Below are 14,381 nucleotides of genomic sequence, written 5' to 3'. Positions count from 1 at the left end.
CCCAGGACCAGATTGTTTCAGGGCAGAATTCTACCAGACTTTCAAAGAAGAACTAATACCAATCCTCTTCAAAGTGTTTCACACAATAGAAACAGAAGGAACACTACCAAACTCTTTTGATGAGACTACAATTACCCTGATACCCAAACCACACAAAGTTGCAACAAAGAAGGAGAACTACAGACCAATCTCCCTCATGAACATTGATGCAAAAATACTCAACAAAATATTGGCAAACTGAATCCAAGAATACATCAAAACAATCATCCATCACAACCAAGTAGGATTCTTCCCAGGGATAAAAGGATGGTTCAACATACGAAAATCAGTCAATGTAATACACCATATAAACAAACTGAAAGAAAAAAACCACATGATCATCTCCTTAGATGCTGAAAAAAGCCTTTGACAAAATCCAACAACACTTCATGATAAAGGTCTTAGAAAGATCAGGAATACAAGGAACATTTCTAAACATAATAAAAGCAATTTATAGCAAGCCAACAGCAAACATCAAATTAAATGGAGAGAAACTCAAAGCAATATCACTAAATTCAGGAACAAGACAAGGCTGTCCACTCTCCCCATATTTATTCAATATAGTACTAGAAGTTCTAGCTAGAGCAATAAGACAACAAAAGGAGATCAAAGGGATACAAATTGGCAAGGAAGAAGTCAAACTTTCACTATTTGCAGATGATATGATAGTATACATAAGTGACCCCAAAAACTCTACCAGGGAACTCCTACAGCTGATAAACTCCTTCAGTAAAGTGGCAGGATACAAGATCAACTCAAAAAAATCAGTAGCCCTCCTATACACAAGCGATAAAAGGGCTGAGAAAGAAGTCAGAGAAACATCACCCTTTACAATAGCCACAAATAATATAAAATACCTTGGGATAACACTAACTAAACAAGTGAAAGACCTTTTTGATAAGAACTTTAAATCTCTAAAGAAAGAAATTGAAGAAGATATCAGAAAATGGAAGGATCTCCCATGCTCATGTATAGGTAGGATTAACATAGTAAAAATGGCAATCTTACCAAAAGCAATCTACAGATTCAATGCAATCCCCATCAAAATCCCAACACAATTCTTCACAGACTTGAAAAGAAAAATACTCAACTTCATATGGAAAAACAAAAGACCCAGGATAGCTAAAAGAATCCTATATGATAAAGCAACCTTTAGAGGCATCACCATCCCTGACCTCAAACTCTACTATAGAGCTATAGTAATAAAAACAGCTTGGTACTGGTATAAAAACCAACATATGGACCAATGGAATCGAATTGAAGACCCTGACATTAATCCATGCACATAGGAACACCTGGTTTTTGACAAAGGAGCCAAAACTATGCAATGGAAAAAAGAAAATATCTTCAACAACTGGTGCTGGCATAACTGGATCTCAATATGTAAAAGATTACAAATAGATCCATATCTGTCACCATGCACAAAACTCAAGTCCAAGTGGATCAAAGACCTGAACATAAATCCAGTTACACTAAACTTAATAGAAAAGAAAGTAGGAAGCACTATTGAATGCATTGGCACCGGAGACCTTTTCCTAAATAAAACACCAACAGCACAGACCCTGAGCACAACAATTAATAAATGGGACCTCTCAAAATTGAGAAGCTTTTGCAAGGCAAAAGACACAGTCAATAAGACAAAAAGACAGCCAACAGAATGGGAAAAGATCTTCACCAACCCCACATCTGACAGAGGATTGATCTCCACAGTATATAAAGAACTCAAGAAACTAGACATCAAAATACTGAACAGCCCAATTAAAAAATGGGCTAAAGAGCTAAACAGAGAATTCACAAAACAACAAACTACAGATGGACTGAAAGACATTTAAAGAAATGCTCAACATCCTTAATCATCAGAGAAATGCAAATCAAAACGACTCTGAGATACCACCTTATACCTGTCAGATTGGCTACGATCAAAAACACCAATGACAGCCAATGTTGGAGAGGATGTGGAGCAAAGGGAACACTCCTCCACTGTTGGTGGGAATGTAAACTTGTACAGCCACTGTGGAAATCAGTATGGCAGTTTCTCAGAAAATTAGGAATCGAACTACCTCAAGACCCAGCCATCCCACTCTTGGGCATATACCCAAGGAATGCTGATTCATACCATAAAGATACATGCTCAGCTATGTTCATAGCAGCACTATTTCTAATAGCCAGAACCTGGAAACAACCTAGATGTCCATCAATGGAAAAACGGATGGAAAAAATGTGGTACATATACACAATGGAGTACTACTCAGCAGAGAAAAACAATGAAAGCATGAAATTTGCAGGCAAGGATGGAACTAGAAAAAATCATCCTGAGTGAGGTAACCCAAACCCAGAAAGACAGTCATGGTATGTACTCACTCATAACTGGATTCTACTTATAAAATAAAGAACAATCAGACCACAGCCCATAGAACCATAGAGGATATATATATAGTATGGAGGTCCCTAGGACGACTGTGGCTTATAATAAATTTCGGTTCTACTCAATTATTGAAAAAAATAGCCAATTGAATGGAAACATATGAACTATGAACCAAAGGCTGAGGGGGCCCCAGCTGGATCAGGCCCTCTGAATAGGTGAGACAGTTGATTGGCTTGATCAGTTTGGGCGGCAACTAGGCAGTGGGACCAAGTCCTGTGCTCATTGCATGAGTTGGCTGTTTGAAACCTGGAGCTTATGCAGGGACACTTGGCTCAGTCTGGGAGGAAGAGACTGGACCTGCCTGGACTGAGTCTACCAGGTTGATCACAGTCCTTGGGGGAGGATTTGCCCTGGAGGAGGTGGGAATGGGGGGTGAGGGGAGGTAAGGGGGAGGGGGGAAAATAGGGGAACCCATGGTTGACATGTAGAACTGAATGGTATTGTAAAATAAAATAAAAAATTGGTAAATCAAAAAAAAAAAGATTCACATACCATCATGGCCTTCTTCCTCTGTGTCTAATATAGCAGAGAAACCTCCATTAATGATGTCCAGGAAGAAGTCTGCAGGGTTGTTGTGGGAATCATATTCATAACCTACAAAGAAGTTGGCCATGAACACAAACCTGAGGACACTCTTCAGAGAGTAGGATGGGGAGGGGAGACAGAATCTAAGAGCTTCTTCTTCTTCTTCTTGCCTCCCCCACTAACTTATCCTTTCCTCTTGCATATACACTCATCATATTTCAAAAATATCTGCTCCCCAGTACAACATAAACATATATGTACATACACATTTATGAATATAGATGTATGTTGATGTGCATGTTCTACATACATATGAAACAATCTTTTGAATTTGGCCTAAATTTTTATTGGACTCCAAAGACTCACAAACATTTACACTATTAAATGACAAAGATTAATCAAAAACAAAGAGTGATACTGAGAGCTGCTGGTACAATGGCTTTTACAGTGGCCACAAGAATATACAGCAGATGGCAATTAATAATTCAGGTGTCAACCCTCCAGATGAATAACTCTCTGATGGAGGAATCTCGCTAAGCAAGGCTCATGGCTCCAGACTCTGAAAGCCAGGTGTGTCTGTCTGTAATTTCTCTCATGTGCCACTATGTTTCTTCCCTAAAAACAGCTGTGGGTGTTCTCCCCAGTGCCTATGACACTGTTGCTTCTGTCTGTAATTCCACATGTGCAAAAACAGCTGTGGTATCTCCCCAATACCTGCACTCTAATATGTAATCTCATATAATATGTACCAGGATATCATGATCACCTCAATCTTATGGTCACTTATATCTGTGGACTGCCTGAAGATCACTCATCATTAAGCTGTATAATTTTGATATGTAGAAAATATACTAGGATATGCTTCAAAATTAGATCTATTATTCCATGAGACTGTAAGACACTTAGGCCCTGTTTTTTATCACTAGCACAGACTTACATAAAGAAAACAGCAATTTCTTCTCAGTTCTAAGACATGCTACATTCAATTGGCTGAATTTAAGCCTCAGAGCAAATTCAAACTAGACTGAATGCTTCCTAAGATAAACCTCCAGAGAAAATACACAAGGTATTCCCGGGTGTCTATTTGTAGAACCAAGGCCAGACACAAAGCAACATTGGTGCCAGTTCCATGCTTGATAAGTCTGGCTGATAAAGATCTACTCCCTAAAAAATTCCTCAGCAGCTTGTCTCACTGGGCACTGTGCCCCTGGCCTCAGGTTACAGCCTGAACCTTTCATCTGGGCATTGCCATGGTTAATCACGCCCTCATATGTAACTTGTTTTACTTTCCATGGGATGTATATAAGGGGAGACAGAACCAAGAAAGAGGGAGAGGCTAGAGAAAAATAAAGAAAACTCCTCAGTATGTGTGTGAATCTGATTCCCTCAGAAAAATAAGAGTTATTCCTAAGTCCTACTACTCTGAAAGTATTCTTTTTGCAACCCTGGATGCAGTTCAGGGAGTTGGTCTCTCAGGTTGCTAGAGAGTAATCAAAAGCAAATATTTAAACCTATATTTGGAGATACATTATCCATAACTATTATTCCTATTTCGCTAAAATGAAACTGACAGCATGAAACATTAAAAAATATTTCATCATCAAATCTAACTATGAAAAAAAAAAACAGGCAGGCACAAAAACATGAGTCCACAGAAGCCAGACTTAAGCCAGTCTAGCCCCTAGGCACTGCCTAAACCTGAAATGCAAAGTTACTACTGACTTAAGTAACATCTCCACAGCTCCTCAGAGTCAGATCACACTAGGGGAAAACTGAAAACCACCATCTGCTACCTGAGCAAGAACAGGATGATGCTGGGCTTTCCAAAGCTGTTCCAGTGACAGATAACTGGACTTGAGGCCGGCATGTTAATTAAGAGGGTCACCACAACTGGGAAACAGGACAAGAAGCTCAGGAAAAAATACTGTAACCCAGGCGTGACACAGGACAGCAGAAAGAAAAGAGACCTGAACAACAAGCCTGAGTTGCACAACTAACAGAATCCTGTCACCAAACTAACCAAGGTATTTAAAATGGAGAAACCCACACACAGTAAGTCTGAAGGAAGGTCAAGCAGTACTCCTGGGAAGCCCTGTTCTCGTCCCAGATCCCGAGAATGAAGGAGCTCTCACAGCAAAAGCCAGCCATACCTGCAGATTTGAAGTACTCCAATGCCTTTTGTGCAGGCCCATGATACATGACTTTTCCTGAGGCCACTAAGGTGAGGCTATCAAAAAATCTGAAGATGGAGTATTGAGCCTGATTAATGGAGAAGATGACTGTCTGTCCCCTCATAGATATCCTAAGTTTAAAGAGGGAAAAATCATAAGTCAATGGAACATCGAAAACTTGAAATTCAACAAAATATTTTATTCCTGAAGTTATACTCTCTGTTCCCGTTTCAGCTTGAATTTTCCTTAAAAACATCTCCTCTCACTTGTATTACGCACCTGATAGATGTAGATGAATTTCTAAACAGTCTTATTAAATAAGAAACACAGAGCCAAATACAGGGGTAATTGCCAAAGAGATCAGAGCAAATAGCCACGACTAGCCTTAGCTTACCACCACACAGTAACTTCCCCAGAGAGAGCTTCTTCCTGTCTGACCTGTGTTTTTATTGCCTTCCTGTTCTGCCTTCTCATTGGCTCTAAGCCCAGCCACATGACTTCCTCATCACTGCCTGTCTATACAGACCTCCAGGTCTCTATGGTTGGTGCTGGGCTTAAAGCTGCATTTCACCACACTTGGCTGTGTGCTTGACCACACAGGGACTCTGTCTGCCATTTGATCAGATTAAGGGTGTGTGCTACCACCACCTGATCATTGGTTTAATTCCTGAACTACCATTTCAGGAAGTCATATCTTCTGTTAGGAGAAACAATAACCCAAAACACTCTTTAAAACTGATTTGAGCCGGGCGGTGGTGGCGTACGCCTTTAATCCCAGCACTCGGGAGGCAGAGGCAGGCAGATCTTTGAGAGTTCGAGGCCAGCCTGGTCTACAGCGTGAGATCCAGGAAAGGCACAAAGCTACACAGAGAAACCCTGTCTCGAAAAAACCAAAAAAAAAAAAAAAACTGATTTGAAAACACATTTATAAAAGCTGGGTATGGTGGCATATGTGTCCTGGACTGACCAGCTCATCTACCACCCAGGCACACATCCAGGGCTTTGAGTTTGCCCAACCCATCATCTACCCCATCTGTGACCTGCTGTAGTACATGTAGGGAATAGTGATCCTGCAGATCCATAGCTGCAGGATCTCCATGACTCAGGGTAGCAGCAGGATATCCCAGAGGAGTTTCAGTGAGGGACCTGCATTGATGGTGTACCAGAAACCAGAAGCCTTGAACCTCACCAACAACTGGTTATACAAGTAAAGCTGTTTGGACAGAAGGGTCTGCTCCATGATGTGCTGCAGCTCCCAGTGCCACTAATACAAATGAAGGGGTGATGGGGAGGCGGGAGACAGAGGAGTGAATGTTTGCTTCTGTTTCTTTTATTCTCAGCAGGACAAGTGGTTGGTAGCAACAAGATAAGGAGCAGAATAATGACATAACAGCTGACTGTTTTCCCTGTCAGACTGTTAATGAATCACAAAAGGAAAAATTGTAATTTCATGTGACATAACCCAGAACCACCAGCATGATTAGATGATCAAGATTCAAGCCAGGGAAGTGAGATGGATCATTGGGTAGAGACACTTGATGCCAAGTCTAAAGACCTAAGTTCAGTTCCTAGAACCCTGTTGGTGGAAGGTGAAAGTCAACTCATTGAGTTGTCCTCTAACCTCTACAGGTATGCTACACATGTACACACACACACACACACACACACACACCACACACAATAAAAAAATGTTAAAAAAAAAAGTATTCTACCACTAGGATGCACTTCCAGGAGTGTTGGGGACCAAGGAGAACAGAGCATATCAGGCCTGAGTCTGCTCCAGAACACTGGGAGGAACCACACTTAGGATGACCCCATGCGATGCACTAAGACTAGCCATGGCGTGAGACACAGGGACAGAGAAGCGTTCCATACTGACAATGACAAGAACTTGATCTTAGAGTGTCCTGAAGCAGACAGGAGAGGGGACAGACAGGGAGGGTGTGACACCTGAGGAGTCTACAGTTTAGAAGGTGACAGGGACCCAGGTGTTGACTTCCTCACTGGGAAGGTGCAATGGTGGATGATATGGTTCTTGGAGGGACAGGCAGGAGTGTTTAGGGTGATGGACCATGATGTCAGAACAAAATAAAGAACAAGGGGAAGGAAGGACAGACAGAGAGTGCAGTAGAGTTCAACAGCCAGAGCCCCAGTCATGGGAATGGGACAGTCCTTGTACGGTTCTTGGGGTTATTCAGTGTGAAACTCTTATTAATTTTTAAAATGAAAAATACTTGCCAGGCGGTGGTGGTGCACGCCTTTAATCCCAGCCCTTGGGAGGCAGAGGCAGGCAGATCTCTGTGAGTTCGAGGCCAGCCTGGGCTACCAAATGAGTTCCAGGAAAGGCGCAAAGCTACATAGAGAAACCCTGTCTCAAAAAAAACAAAAAAAAAAAATCTGTTACATTTTTTTCTATAAATGTTTCAGCTGCAGACTTCTTTCTTGAGAGAAGGAAACATCACTTCTTTTAGTTCATTCTTCCCCAGGTTCAGGACCCAGACCTTGGGAATCATTCCCTCAGCCACCACATCCAGGGCTAATCCCCGAGATAATGCTATGTATTCCATCTTCAAAGCACTCCATAACACACCATTTCCTAGCTAAGGAACCCCCACCTCTCAGCTCCCTACTGACATCTTTACATCCCCATGATGTAGCTGCACAACCTTCTCCATGACGCATGCTCTGCTCTAAACTCAGAAGCCTTCCCACATCCCCTGCCATGGAAACCTTAGTCCTTACAGTGGCCCAGGTGGTCCAGGCAATCTACATCCAACCCAAACAAACCCCTCGCTTCATCTGTGAATGTGGAGGGCTGAATCGTGTCCTTCCAAAGACTCATTGGTTGAAGTCCTCACATCTAAGAATTTAGAATGTGGTTATAATGTGGTTTAAAGACTCTTGAAGGCAAGAGTCTTTAAAATGGTAATTAAGTTTAAATGAACTTACTACTGTGTACTAGTGGTGTACTAGTGGTGTCCATTTAAGGGAATAGGGCATAGACACATAAAGAGGAAGGAGACACCATCCACAGCTCAGTGACCCAGGCCTCAGAAGACACAGTCTGTGGAAACATTAATATGTGGCTTCCAGAATCCATAACTGTAATAAATTTAACTTCTATCAAGTCACCCAGTCTGTCTTTAGCAGTGCACTAGCTACTTTCCATCCCCTCAGGCTACTGGGTTCTTGTCAGCTAGGTCTATTTAATGTTCCAGACACATCAAACCTGCTTTGCCTCAGAACAAATGCATTTTCCCTCTGTACAGCGCTCTGTTCAGATCTCACTCACTCATCCCCAGCTCACTTGTCGCATGCTTGAGGGTTATGGGGACATTTATGTAAAGCAGTGCTCCACCTTCACCACAGCCATCTTTCCCTAGGCTCTTGTCTCATTGTTCTTGATGTGTTTTCCTTGTTAACTGAAGTTTCCCTCTAATGAACAAAGAAGAAATTCTGATGCTTACTTCTGAATCTCCTGCACCAAACACACACAAGTGACCAAGTATTGAGTGAATAAAACTTAATGCTCCTTTAGCACTTACCTTCTCAGGACCGAGATGATATCTGTCATAGTGCTCAAGTCTAAACCAGTGGTGGGATCATCCAAGAACAGAATGGGATGCTCGGCGACCAGCTCCATTGCTATACTGGTCCTTTTCCTGAGCTCCTTAGATCTAGGCTAGAGCACCAACAACCATCATTATCAACAAGAACTCCCAAAGTCATTGTCATTGTTGAACTTGTCTCTTCCAGGATTAAAATGTTTTGTTATATCATTATCCTGAGGAGCACAATGTGGGCACCTGGGAGAAGAAGGAGGATTTTCTTTTCCAAGTGAGTAGAAAGAGGCTGAGATCAGACTTGACATGAAGTCCGTGCTAATGACAGTTACTGTTTGTTCTTTATCAAGTCACATGTTCTAGGGTAATGAGTTATCACACTCCAAGTCTGGCACAGTGAGATCTCTGTCGTAGGAATGAGGAAGACGGGACAGGAGAAGATGAAGTATCTCTAGTAATTTAGTAGTCAATTAACACCCTCCCAACACACACAGGACACACACAAGAAAGGCACTCTACACAACACACAGGCACATACACACACAGGCATATAAACACACAAGTGGACACACACATACACTATCACTTTGATAGTTAAGAATAGAGTTTATAGGTAAGCAGATGTCCTTATTTTTATGGATGAAAAGTAATTAAGTACTCAGGAGTAAGGTACTCCCTAACGTTGTTTTAAAATGCCACAGTGAGAAACAGCTTCAGTGAGCATGCTTTTGTAAACACTCATGGGCCCAGGAGGCTGGTATTAGCAGTGTACTATAGTGCAGGCTATACAACAGTCAAACTTTTGGAGTAATGACCTATTGCCTCTATATTTCTTAAATCAAAATCTTATGAAAGGCTGAAGAGAAGTCTTAGCAGGGAAAAATCACTTGCCACGCATACCTGAACCCTGGGTTCAATCCTTGGAACTCATATATAAAGCTATATGCAGTGGAATGCATCCATAATTCCATCAAGATGTAATTACAGTGAGATGGGAGGCGGGTCAGGAGCATCAGGCATGTGTGCAGAGCATCAGCAGAAAGAGACAGACCCTGCCTTACAAACAAGGTGGGAGGAGAGAAAGGACCTTTGACAACGGTGTCCTATGACCTCCATGTGTATGCTATGGCATGCAAGTGGCCGCCCGCGTGAACATACACACACATGCACACACACACACACACACACACACACACATACACAAATGCAGGCATACACACATACACATTTTTTAAAGTATTCATAAAAATTATATTAAAGTTCTTGCAATATATTACATTTCATAACTTCAAGAAGTTAATAAATATCTTCATATGTTGTCCCTAAAAAAACAAGTAAACACCTTAGGGCAATGACTAATTATTGTTAAAAACAGAACAATAGGAAGAAGTTTATTGTAGACATAAAACTATGTAAATAAACAGAGCCAAAGCAAACAAAATTCCATCACTCAGGAAAAAGAGAAAGCGTGGTGAATGTGAGCTTTTCTATTGTTCTTCCCAACAAAACCTACAACATCTCATAAACGACTGTAGAGAAGTATTGTGGGAATCAACAGCCAATACTTTCCTGATCCTCACTGCCTCTAAGGAGGAACCATCACAGGAGTTAATCCATGAGAATCATATTCTGGGGAGCCCATTTCCATCCATACCACCAATGTCTGCTCAGCAGACATCTATGTATAATCTTCTCAATGAGTCGATGTCATTGTGAGAGACAGGATGGTGTGGAGGACACAAGAAGAGGAAAAACTCTAGGCATATAATAAATTTAAATGCCTTATCAAGTTCCATAAACAATGTAATCATAAGCATTTGGGGACTGCGAATGGTTAGAGACCTGACAGGCTGAGGATATCAAGATTTTAGTTAAGAATGGAATTGTTAAATCAGTAATCACTAATTTTTAAAGATTAAGAATAATTAAGTATTTAGGAATGAAGTATTACATAATAGTCTTTTAAAACATGTTAGTCTTTTAAAACTAGTTAGCTATGACATAGTTAGCTGTGAAGTTCACCACTTGTCTATTACCCCTCCTGATCCTACACAAATCCTCACAGGAGTCACCAGGTTCACTGTTTCTCTTGCTCAAGTTTGTATCATTAAAACCTAACACAGGAGCTGGTACTAAATATTGACAGACGATAAGGAAGGAGGGAGCAGGGGCAAAAGGCTATCCTAGGTTTCCATCCAGTTACAAAGAAAAAATGACCTTGCAAAAAGTAAACAAGGAGTGAAAGGTTTTATTTCAGCATAAAATTTGAAAGTACAGTCAACCATTGCAGGGAAGTCCAGGCAGGAAGCCGATGCAGCTGGTTACATCCAGTCAAGAGAATAGAGAGGATGAATGCATGCAAGCCTGTCAGTGTTCAACTCACTTTCCCCATTCTCATGACACCCAGGACCCAAACCCAAAGAAGGTTGCTGCCTAAGTGGGCGGGGTTTTTCCACATCGCTTAACTCAATCAAGACAGTCACCTACAGAAATGCCCACAAGCCAACTGACTACAATTCCTCATTGAGACTCTCTTCTAGATGATTCCAGGTGGCTCCAGACTGTGTCAAGGTGACAGTTAACACTAGCCACCACAGACAGGAGGAGATAAAAACACAGAAAGGCTACAGAAAATAACAAGCACTGAACAAGTCAGAACTAAATGCTAAAAGAGACCAAGTACAACCCTGGAGGGAATAAATGCAGAGTGAAACACAGAGCCAGAGTCCTCAATCCCACGTCATGTGTCAGTCCAGAAAACAGTCTGAAACAACAAAGGGACAAGTCCTCGGGGAAGAGACAATAAACAGAAGAAAGCACTTGTCAGATTCTCCAGGAGTCGGGAGTTTAAGTCTGAGGAAGAGGAGGAGGCTGATGTGAGGAAACTTGGAAATGGCCACATGAGGAACATTTTTCCCTCCTGGATCACACTCCATTCCCAGGTTTAACCATTGCTAAGAAGGCTTCCCAGCTCAATCTCCACTTTACATCATGTAACCAGTCACTTACTCATTAATACAGAGAGCAGCCACCTGGACCACACACATTAGAGGAAACTGATAATGGAGGGTCATTTTATCAACATGAGGATTTTTGGGGGGTTGGGGAGGATTCTGAAATTTTCAAGATTTTTCTTCACATTACCTTGACATTTGCCACTTTATCCAGATGCAGAAGTTCAAGGACCTCATCAATTCGCCTTTTTCGTTCATCTCTCGTTATAGTCATTGGGAGTCGAAGAGCTGCTGAGAACTCTATATTTTCTCTCACAGTCACAGTGTACATCACCACATCTTTCTTAAGGTTAAATAGTATTTCAATTAAATATAGTTATCACTAAGACAATCATTCTAACAAATGTAACCTACTCCTCATATAAACCACACACAATGGAATACTCTACTGAAAATAAGCTTTCAGTGTTACTAATCTCAATCCAGAGGTTGAAGCAATCATTTCACACACACACCCCATCCCATTTGCCTTCCAAGAGATTTAGGTGACTGCTACCTGCAATTATTTGCAGAAAACAACTTCTAAGCAGTGGAGAAAGATGAAGGAACAGCAAAGTCAGACAACAGTAGTCTTTGTAGAATTAAATCACAGCTGCAGTTACTAATGTACCACAGCTGTCAGACTCCAATCTGCTGTGGGATGTTCTGTATGTCCTGTGGGAGCCCATTCTCAGGTTCTTTGTGGCGTTACATAGCAGGTCCGTATAGAGGATGATTAGGACCATGGGCCTGAGTGCAGGTGTTTGAGATGGTCTGCACTTGGCTGTGCTGGGGGATGGTCTGTATGTCAAGTTGCTCTGATTGGTTAATAAATAAAACCTGATCAGCCGTGGCTAGGCAGGATAAAAGGACAGAAAGGCAGAAGGAGACGCTGCAGCCGCTGCCATGACCAGAGAGGCTGCAGCCGCTGCCATGACCAGAGAGGCTGCAGCCGCCGCCATGACCAGAGAGGCTGCAGCCGCCGCCATGACCAGCAGCATGTGAAGACGCTAGTAAGCCACCAGCCACATGGCAAGGTATAGATGTATGGAAATGGATCAATTTAATATAAAAGCACAGTTAGCAAGATAAGGACAGTTAGCAGGAAGCCTGCCACGGCCATACGGTTTGAAAGCAATATAAGTGTCTGTGTTTACTTGGTTGGGTCTGAGCGGCTGTGGGACTGGCGGGTGACAGAGATTTGTCCTGACTGTGGGCAAGGCAGAAAAAATCAAGCTACACCAATCCCTCCCCCTTCTTCCTATTTAATAATGCCAGCCTCGGGCTAATGAGTCATTAGGAAAAGCTGGTGTAGAGAAAGTTGGGACTGTATCTGTGATATAATTAATTGGAAACACAACAAATCTATAAGCTGAGCATCTAATACAGAAGCAGGGGAAATATAAAATTACAAACCCACCAACACTTACTCGTGGTACATAACCAGAAATACATTTGAAATTAGCAGGTCGAGGTTTCCCATTTATCAAAATATCTCCTGATAATCCACGTGGATCTTTCCTTGCAGCTAAGACATCCAATAACCTACAAAGGGTTATATATGTTGTATAGTTTACTTTCTCCCTTCAGTAAAAGTTATCACCTTTTAGCTACTCAGAAAACAAAAATTCTGCATATCATAAGTTGAACTGAAATCATACACACACACACACACACACACACACACACACACACACACACACACACACTGCTTTCAGCTCATTGTGTGCTCTAACACATCCCAGAATTATGAATGCAAGATGTGATCCACATGACCGCCCCTCCCTGCAATCTGACCTGGGACTCAAACTCATAATGAGCTGCTGGATTTTGAGAATTAGGCCTAGTGATGATTTCTTGTTCCCAGAAAACTTTGTTCCATCTTTCTAATTTTAATACTATCTCCCCCACATTAAATAATAATATCACCCAACCCCACATACAATCACTCTATCACTTCCTATCAGTAAAGTGGACCTAGTAAGACTGTTCTGGGTAGAAAATTGAATGCACCATTCTGCACATTATACACAGCACATGGGTTCAGACTCACACATATACTCACACAATACTTACAGACTCACACTATACACTCACACAGTACATAAAAAAACCCTGTGGAAGTGATTTTACAGCACAGAAAACTGGATACAAAGGGCTTGCATGTGCTTTCCATTATACTCACCAAGATCTGCTCCCATCTTCAGGTCCCATGATGGCATTGAGGCCAGGTCTCATGATCCCACTGCAAACACAAAATCATACTGGGTGATATTCTATTTAATAGACATTATATTAGCTCAGTGTCTACACTGAATATTCTATTGAAATTGGATGGAATTGTACACACATAATAAGTACAAACTCGTAGGAAAATTTTAAATACTAATAGAGGTTTATTGTTTATGAGAGATGCTGAATGCTAGTGGTGACTCGTGAGGAAAATGCCTCAGATATCACAAAATCCTTTTTCTTTATTATTTAAATGACTTCTCCTTTTAAAACATGGTGCATCTAAGTTCAGTGTTCCTTGAAGCAAGCAGCAGGTTATCATGAAGTCTCTATTACACATATGGGCTTCATGTATCAAGTACACAACAGCTTCTTGCTAATGTTTGATGATCAGTATCTTCATACAGCCCTGCTTGCTGCCTCGTAAACCTCA

The 14,381-nt window shown here is 41.5% G+C and overlaps 1 protein-coding gene across 4 annotated transcripts in view; it reads right to left on the bottom strand.

Annotated features, from left to right (window-relative positions):
• LOC143267677 (ATP-binding cassette sub-family G member 3-like) overlaps positions 1-14,381 on the bottom strand; it is a 71,246-nt gene that overhangs the window by 37,389 nt on the left and 19,476 nt on the right. For all 4 annotated transcript variants that reach the window (XM_076546844.1, XM_076546845.1, XM_076546848.1 and 1 more), the window contains exons 3-8: positions 13,902-13,961; positions 13,147-13,261; positions 11,868-12,020; positions 8,706-8,842; positions 5,140-5,291; positions 2,957-3,058 (exon numbers count right to left, since the gene is read on the bottom strand). In XM_076546844.1, the coding sequence (XP_076402959.1) occupies positions 2,957-3,058; positions 5,140-5,291; positions 8,706-8,842; positions 11,868-12,020; positions 13,147-13,261; positions 13,902-13,961 (719 nt within the window). The remainder of the gene's footprint in view (positions 1-2,956; positions 3,059-5,139; positions 5,292-8,705; positions 8,843-11,867; positions 12,021-13,146; positions 13,262-13,901; positions 13,962-14,381) is intronic.

The sequence above is a fragment of the Peromyscus maniculatus genome, chromosome 10 (assembly GCF_049852395.1).
Source record: "Peromyscus maniculatus bairdii isolate BWxNUB_F1_BW_parent chromosome 10, HU_Pman_BW_mat_3.1, whole genome shotgun sequence".
NCBI lineage: Eukaryota > Metazoa > Chordata > Mammalia > Rodentia > Cricetidae > Peromyscus > Peromyscus maniculatus.
The sequence above is the reverse complement of the archived record's forward strand: the minus strand, read 5'-3'. Positions and strand labels throughout refer to the sequence as shown.